This window comes from Lolium perenne, chromosome 4 (genome assembly GCF_019359855.2).
Source record: "Lolium perenne isolate Kyuss_39 chromosome 4, Kyuss_2.0, whole genome shotgun sequence".
NCBI classification, from domain to species: Eukaryota; Viridiplantae; Streptophyta; class Magnoliopsida; order Poales; family Poaceae; genus Lolium; species Lolium perenne.
Genome location: NC_067247.2, coordinates 130,234,196 through 130,242,503, shown reverse-complemented (window position 1 = coordinate 130,242,503; position 8,308 = coordinate 130,234,196). Strand labels below are relative to the sequence as shown.

Genomic DNA, 8,308 nt, shown 5'->3' with positions numbered 1-8,308 from the left:
CTACTTTGAGGCAGGTCTTGGCAGCACCAGAAGAAAGATGAAAGTTCCGAACCAGCTCATTGGCAATAAGAATGTTGTCAGTGATTCTTCGGCCCTTAATGAAGGCTTGATTGGCTTCCGGAGATGGATATCAGCCAGCAAGCGCAGAGTGAGGATTTTAGATAACCTAGCCAAGAGCAGCGTGCAACAAATAGTTTTGAGGCTGTACCAATTTATATCACACTAAGAAATGAACTCCTGAAGCAGGCCACTCTGTCCCTCTTAAGTCTGAAGAAAATAAACATGTCTGCAGAACCCTAATCAGGGATAAAGATAACTGCAATGCCAGCAGAACAAACATTAAACCTTGCCAACTTTTATATTGCCATACGTCGACTTCGTAAACATGGTTACAATTTGTAGTACCATCACCGTACAGTCATTCATTCACTCCTTTCTTACTGACAGTTAGGAGACATGTCAGCTATCCATGATCGATTTATCAAGCAAGAATGAATTACTGTTGCCCTCATACAGACACCAACATGTTTACAGCTTGGCGCTAATCTGATGCAATACTAACTTAGCCAAGTCCTTCCGCAAGATCTTACCCGAAGCATTTTTTGGTATGGAATCCACGAGGAAAACACGGTGGATTCGTTTATAGTGTACGACCTATGGTACATGACAACAAATTTAGGCTGGGCTATATGTACACAGATTAATAGAATAAACGGTGATGTAGCTGATACCTGTTTAGCGACAAAGTCTTTGATCTCTGCCTCATGCAAGTCACTTCCAGAGCGTCCTACCACAAATGCTACCGGCAGCTCACCAGCCTGTTCATCTGGGTATCTGCATAAGAAATAGTTAGCATGTGCATCTTCTGATGATGATACAGTGAAGCTGTGCAGCAGATTTAATTTGTTACATGTTCTGGTATATACTTACCCCACAACCGCGGCTTCATCGATACCTGGATGTGTTTGAAGCAGGTCCTCCAGTTCTGCAGGAGCAACCTACATTAAGAAAAGGGAAAATGCAGCGTTTACGTTAGCAGTCTGCAGCCTTCTCCGGATCCTGAAGCGGTTATCAGCGAATTCAAAATGATAGCAGGTACCTGGTAGCCGTTGTACTTGATCAACTCTTTCATCCGATCGACCACAAAGAGGAATCCATCTTTTCCAATCATACAAACATCCCCAGTTCTCAACCATCCTTCAGAATCCAAAACCTCCGAGGTCGATTCCTTGTCACCAAGGTAGCCTGTACTAATTTTTTAAAGTAGATTGAGTCTTACTGGGTGATAACAACAGAAAGCTAACATCAGACAAATCTGCTGAGCCGCTGCATTGACAAAAGAAGATGCTGAATCGGCAGAAAGCAACATCCATCGAGACTAGCAGGCCAGATTAGGATGCGGACTGCTAACTACACCATGCAAATCGCTTTCTTTAATTAATGTCGTTTGCATTTCCAGAACAACAGCTATCAATACAATATTGCAGCAAAGTAGCATGATTGCTGATATGAAAATGACGGATTGGTACCCTAACGCTTTCTACATGATAATGACATTACTGTAATCGCCATTTTTGTAGGTGAGAATGAGATATTTTTTTGAAACGTTGCCTTATCCATTAATTAAGAAGAAAGTGCCGAACTTTTTTTTAGAGGGAAACCGGGCGAAAACCGATACAACACAACAGACATATGGAAGATCACAATAGAGGTGAGAATGAGATAGGTTTGCAGCAAAGTAGCATGATTGCTGATATGAAAATGACGGATTGGTACCATAACGCTTTCAACATGATAATGGCACTACTGTAATAGCCATTTTTTCATTTGAGGATGAGATAGGTTTGTGTGGCCGTACCTTTCATCACGAAAGGTCCCCGGACATAGAGCTCGCCCGCCACACCAGGAGGCAGAGCAGCCCCTGTTTCAGGGTCGATGATCTTCGCCTCCGTGCCCCATGAAAGACGCCCAACTGATCCAACTCGTTGACTTTCTTGTGCACTGATGGAACGGCAAAACCCAGCTGTAGTCTCGGTCAGTCCATATCCCTTTTGCAGGTGAAAGTTAGCTCATCATCAGTACCCATAATCAAGAATACCAGATTGTGTTTAGAGACAAAATGAGCACCATCAAACTATCCCAATGTTTGTTTCTAGCCTTATAACACTCAAGAAGATAAACGCAGGGCGCAATATAATCATTGGAACAATACATGTTAATTTCAGTTCTGGCAGGTAACTAATAATGTATGAGTAGAAGAAAAGCTAACCTGTGTAACACAGACGTGGGGGAATTTCTGGGAGAAGCGCCGGATAAGCTCTGGCGACACGGATGCGCCGCCGCAGAGCACGGACTGCAGCGTCGCCGTGCTGGCGGTCACACTCTCGTCGCCCTCAGCTGTCTTGGCAATCGCCAGCAGCGCCGGCGGCGCCAGCGCTAGCCGCGTCACGCTGAACCTCCCTATCGCTTCCAGCACCGCCCTGGGGTCAAACCTCCTGGCCGTGTGCAGCACCAGCGTGTTGGCCGCCATTACGGGCCTGAAGCAGAGCACGAACCCGTAGACGTGGAAGACCGGCACGGTGAGCAGCAGGACCTCGGGCGCGGCCGGCGCCGAGGCGGCCATGACGCGCGAGGTCATGATGTTGCGGTGCGTGAGCACGACCGCCTTGGCGCGGCCGGTGGTGCCGGAGGAGTAGAGTATCGCGGCGGGGTCTGACTGGTGGATCACGGTCGCGGTGTCCGTGACGGAGGAATCGCTGGCTCCCTGGAAGAAGGAGAGGAATCTTGGGGAGTCGAGGAGGACGACGGTGGCGATCCCCGGCGGGAGCTTGCCGGCCGTGGCCGAGACGGCGAAGGCGAGGGATGGCTTGGAGAGCGCGGCGAGGTGGGCCAGCTCCCCCGTGGTGAGGGCCGGGTTGGCGGGGGAGACGACGGCGCCGACGGCCATGAGCGCGAAGTAGAGCGCGGGGAGGCGGAGGCTCGGGGGCGCGAGGACGAAGGCCACGTCGCCGCGGGAGACGCGGAGGTGGGAGCGGAGGGCCGTGGCGAGCGCGCGGACCTGCGCGAGGAAGGCCGGGAAGGAGACGGCCTCGCCGGTGGCGGTGTCGATGAGGGCGGGGTGGGCGGGGAGCGGGGTGGGGAGGAAGGAGAAGGCGAAGGCCGGGAAGGAGAGCGGCAGGTCCGGCGGCGGCAGCGGGATGGGGTCCCGGAGGCTGTGGAAGGTCCCCGTGGCGGCGCAGTAGCCGCTCGCGGGGTCGACGGCGGCGGCGGCGGTGGACGGCATGGTTGGTTGGACAATGAAGAACCAAGGGGGCAGCTCAGGTGGCAGCAGCGGGGTGAGAGTGCGAGAGAGGACAGAGTCAGACAGGAGCGAGTGAGGATGTTCGTGCGCGACGCCATGGCGTCAGCTATGACGTCAGCAGCAGCGCGCGGAAGCGTATTTCGGCAAAGTACATTCTCCTCAGCACCTGAACGTACGCCCTTTACAATATCCTTTGCCTCCAAGTAGTTGGCTAAACTATCAAGAAGAGCTAATTACACCCGCGGTACATCATTTTGTCCTAGATGTGATAATTTAATCCAAGAAGTTGCAAATCGTGAGACCACGGTGCATCAACTTTCAAATTATGTGATGGTTTGGTCCTGTCGAATGAGGGCGCGGCACGTGGATGCCACACTGGCAAACCTTTGGCGCGTTGGCCGTTTTTTTGCTTTTGCTAATACCCCCTAGGGATGTTTTACACCACGTTTTCGTCCATTCCCTTTTGCCAGTCGATTTCGTCCCCAACCCTAGGTCGTAGACGGCGACGACGACTGCGACGGCGAGGTGCACGACCATGGCGACGTAGTGCTGGGCGGCGTAGTGGCGGAGGTTGGGCGACGGAGGGCTTGGAGGCGGAGTGGGGGAGTTGTCTGCAAGGTCACCGGAGCCGATAGCGTCGACGGGGGGCGCATCGGTCGTCGATGCCGGCGTTAGCGATGGCGGAAGCACCTAGGCCGAGGAGTGGAAGGAGACCTCCATCGTGTACTACCAGGCATCGCCGAGGAGGACGCCGGCAAGGACAAGGATGCTGGTAATTGCTCCACTGTTCTCGAAATCATCCACATCCATCTGTTTTGCTGCTCCCCTGCATATTATTGGTTCTTTTCTGAAAATCTAGAGTAATTTGCTGTTTTGTAGGAAAAAATAGAAGATGTAAACCATGTGCAACATAGAAGCTGGAATGTGAGGGACATTGAGGAAGAAAATAGGCTCCTTTTAATGAGATTGAATAAATTAGAGGTTGAAGTAAGGAAGAGGAAGGCAGGGAAGAAAGCAATGCAGATAGAACATAGGGAGGAGCTTAGAAGTAGAGATAGGAGAGAGTTCTTGTTTCTCATAATTGTAGCTAGTTGTTTAGCCATCTATTTTATTTCTTCTTTGATGAACAAGGGATTTCTTTGAGTCAACTTGTACTGTTTATTTGATGAAATAAAATTTTCTTGAGGTTGGCTGCTTACTCAAAATGTGTTCATTGCAATTACAGTAGGAAAATCAATTCAAATGGCATCAACAATTATTGTAATGTCTACCAAATCAACTTCTCATGCATTGTTCAGTACATAATCAAGCAATGTCATATGCATTGTTCAGTAAATAACCAGAAAACAACTTCAATGATGAATTCTCATGTGCTGCTAGTTGTCAGACATTGATGGTGCATTTTGGGCATCTCATGTGCATTGTCATCTGCAATCATTTCTTCATTCAAGTCTGGAAATACATTGAGATCAATCATGTCATCACCAAAACACATGTAGTAGACACTGCCAGGCCCAGTTGCATAGCCTCTTCTTGATCTTCCTCTGGCAACTTGGTGTCCAGTTCCACTTGTGCTTGCTTCAGCTGATCTTTTTCTGGTAGCACATGTAGATCTCCCCTTCCTCTTCCTCTTTGTTGATCACTTGATGTTCCTCTTCCCCTTGTTGCAGTTATTGCTCTTCATGTGTCAGCACTTCTCCCCTTCCTCTTCCTCTTTCTTGCTAAGTTGATGCACCCCTTCCCCTTGTTGCAGTTGCTGCTCTTCCTCTTCTTGTTGCAGTACTTAAATTTTGTCTTCCTAGTGGGATGCTTTCTCTAGCTTCTACCACAAAATCACTCTCTGGTAGTGGTTGTTGCACTCTAGCAGGTGGTACATTGTTTGGTGCCTGCATTTTCCATTTAATAGTTAATTTATTAAATGTCATGAATTATTCACTGGAGCAATTGCTAGCAAGGTAATTTGTATACCTCTTGGCCCATCATGTGCACCATGTTGTCCAGTGTATTGGAAGGGTGAATTCGTGGGTCAAGTGCTTGGGGGAATATGCTCTGCAGAGATTAAGACAAATTGGCAAGAGCTTGGCAAAGGCAATCTAGGAACCATAAAAAGCATGCAATGCCAACCTGCTGAATGACCATGCAATGACACAAGGTTGATTTTAAAATTGTAGTGAATCTCCTTCCAATGTTACTGTTAACTTGTGAATTTGGTTGTTTTCTACCTATCTAGTTTGCATATAAATAGTACCTACTGCCGTGTTTTTAGCAAGACAAGCAATGGATGGCACAAAAGACATAGTGTACCATAGGAGAAGGTCGACTGGTAGCAGTACACAACCAAATGACATAATGTACCATAGGAGAAGTGTAAGGGAGTGGGAGTTGGCAGAGGTTAGGACTAGAAGTGCTAGGGAGCAGGAAACTGTTGTTGCTTTGGAGCAACTTGGTGAATGTGTGGTCAGAACACAAGTCATGGCATTGCCAACTCCAATATTTCCGGCTCAAATTAGAAGGGCTTGTCGACCTGAACAACCAGAAATGTCTGAGCTGCCAAGAAGAGTACATGGCATGCATCCTAGGGAGGCCAGGAACCAGAACATTTGTTCAGGTGACTTCCCTCCACTTGAACAACTGGAGAGGGCACTGGATGGGCAGTACCTGCATGCACTTGTTCCTCCAACAATAGAAAGGAAGTTACTGCTTCCATCGTGAAAGTTCAGAGATGGTAAACCTAGAGGGGGGGTGAATAGGTTTCTATAGATTTTAATTCTTTCTTTGCAATATTAGGCTTTGCGGAATATAAAGGTGAGCCTAACGCAAACTAGGTGAGACAACCTATATGAGGATACAAGTAACTCGAGCACGAAGGCTCTCACAGGCAGTTATATCACAAGTAAGGAGTTCGGTTAGAGATAACCGATGGCACGCGGAGACGAGGGTTTATTCCCGTGTTCCCTTCCTTTGTAAGAAGGTACGTCACGTTTGGAGGGGTGGAGGTCCCACGAAGGATTCCCCACACCACGAAGGCTCACCCTATTCTCCGGAGCCTATCCCACGAAGGAATAGATCTCTCACTTGTGGTAGACTTTGAGGTAGCCTCCAAACCTTCACAATCTTGTCAGAAGCAAATCCACAGCCCGGATGCTTCCGGACCTCTCTTGCCCACCTAGGGTTTCCAAGGAACCCTAGAGAGCAAGCTTCTTGATGAATACAAGGGGTAATGAGATTTGGATTCGTACAATAGTAGATCGGGTCCTCCTCTATCGTTTCCCCGGAGGGATTTGAGTTTGGGTGGAGGAGGAGGGAGATCTGAGGATTTTCGTGTTTCTAACAATGGAGTATGAGAGAGAGAGCTCAAGAACAGCTTGTAGTGTAGTGCCTACCCCTTCAGAGGTAGGAGAAGGGGTATATATAGTGTCACTTGAAATATGGCCGTTGTCAACTTGCCACCTCAGCTTTCTCCTCGAGATTCCTGGTCAACCGGACCACAGACCGGAGCGTCCGGCACAGGGCCCGGTCAGACCGGACCGAGACCGGAGCCTCGAAGTGTCGCGCAGTACTCCCTCCGGTTGGCATCAGCGCAGAGCCCGGTTGGCGCCCGGTCATGCACCCGGTCCGACCGGGCCAGGGACCGGACCCGCCGGTCCAAACCGGGCGGCAGAACGGACCGGGACCAGAGCGCTGAAGTGTCTTCTAGTAAGCCTCCCGGATGGCATGAGCGCAGGGGCCGGTTGGCGCCGGGGCGCCCGACCGTGCGCCCAGTCAACTGGGCGGCAGACCGGAACCGGTCGGCGCATGGGCCGGTCCGACCGGGCCTCTGACCGACACGATGCTGTAGACCCCTTTTTGATTGTTGTCGAAGCGGGGGGTCTCCTTTAGCCTTTTTGTTCCTTTGATACACCATTTATGCCTCTTTGGCTAATACCCGGGATTATCCTTACAAACATGTATTAGGCCAAATACTCTAGCACGGTGTCATTGTTACCAAAATAATGGATAAGGGTAAAATACCCTTACAATCTCCTCCTTTTTGGTATATGATGACAAACCGAGCTAGAGTCACATATAGATATTATGATAAGCTCTAAACCTTGATTCCATATAAGATATTACGATAGCTCCCCCATAATGTGTGCACTTGGAGAATTTGCGTTTGAATGCAAAGTGCACCATTTGTGGAATATGAGAAGCTCCCCCAATATCTTTAGGAAACAAGCATGGTATGGAAATGTATATCAAGATATATAAGCATAAAGCATGATCATCCTAATAGAGTGATTAAGCATACAAATACTCGTCCATACACGAATTATTCAAAGTAGCAAATGGTTCTTGAGAAAGCAAAGAAAATAAGCACAAGCCAAATAAGAAGCAAATAAAGTAAAAACCATGGCTTGTGCCAACCAAAGAACCCCGTGATCCTAGACTCTACTCTCTTCTCCCCCTTTGGCATCGGAACACCAAAAAGGCGAAGAAAAGATGAGGGATGCTAGCGCTCCCATCAATAGAACTCGTGCCCAGTGGAATATGAGGTCTTGCCATCACGCTCGTCATCATCATCCTCATCACCTTCATTCTCTTCATCATCATCAGCAGCATCAGCAGGGGCATGAGCAGGCCTAGGAGGAAGACCACCATGAGCATACATGGAGAGGTCAAAGTTCTGGAACATCTCATCGGTAATGGGAGGCATCTCCCAAGCAGGTGCAACCACAGGCTCCATCTCAGGTCTAGAAGGAGGAACAGGAGCATTCCGTGCAGCCATGAACTCATTTTGTCGCCTCCTTATCTCCTGGTTCAAAGAAAGACTTTGATGTGCAACATCATTGGTATTCTTGCACATTTGCCACAAGCTGGAGAAGAAGCGAGAGGCACCGCTCTTGGGGCGCCTAGAGTAGCTGGAGCTAGCTGCAGGATCATATCGTTCCTTGGAACGGCGCTCTGAGTGTCCTGTCATCATGGAAGGGACTTTCGCATGAGTGTCCTGAGTGGGGAACTTAAATGGTT

General features: G+C 49.0%; 1 protein-coding gene across 1 annotated transcript; it reads right to left on the bottom strand.

Moving 5' to 3' along the window:
* Positions 1-335: 335 nt before the first annotated feature.
* LOC127293896 (4-coumarate--CoA ligase-like 7) lies at positions 336-3,389 on the bottom strand. Its single transcript, XM_051323603.2, has 6 exons — positions 2,270-3,389; positions 1,859-2,048; positions 1,100-1,245; positions 931-998; positions 732-834; positions 336-654 (listed from the first exon to the last, which is right to left on the bottom strand). Exons 1-6 carry the CDS (start codon positions 3,281-3,283, stop codon positions 529-531), a joined length of 1,647 nt encoding a protein of 548 aa, XP_051179563.1. The 5' UTR covers positions 3,284-3,389; the 3' UTR covers positions 336-528.
* Between the last annotated feature and the right edge of the window lie 4,919 nt (positions 3,390-8,308).

Coding starts and splice junctions, on each gene's coding strand:
- LOC127293896 (XM_051323603.2), bottom strand. CDS start 3,283: ATGCCGTCCACCGCCGCCGCCGCCGTCGACCCCGCGAGCGGCTACTGC. Junction 999..1,099: donor TCAAGTACAACGGCTACCAG/GTACCTGCTATC, acceptor TTCTTAATGTAG/GTTGCTCCTGCAGAACTGGA. Junction 655..731: donor AAGACTTTGTCGCTAAACAG/GTATCAGCTACA, acceptor CATGTACCATAG/GTCGTACACTATAAACGAAT.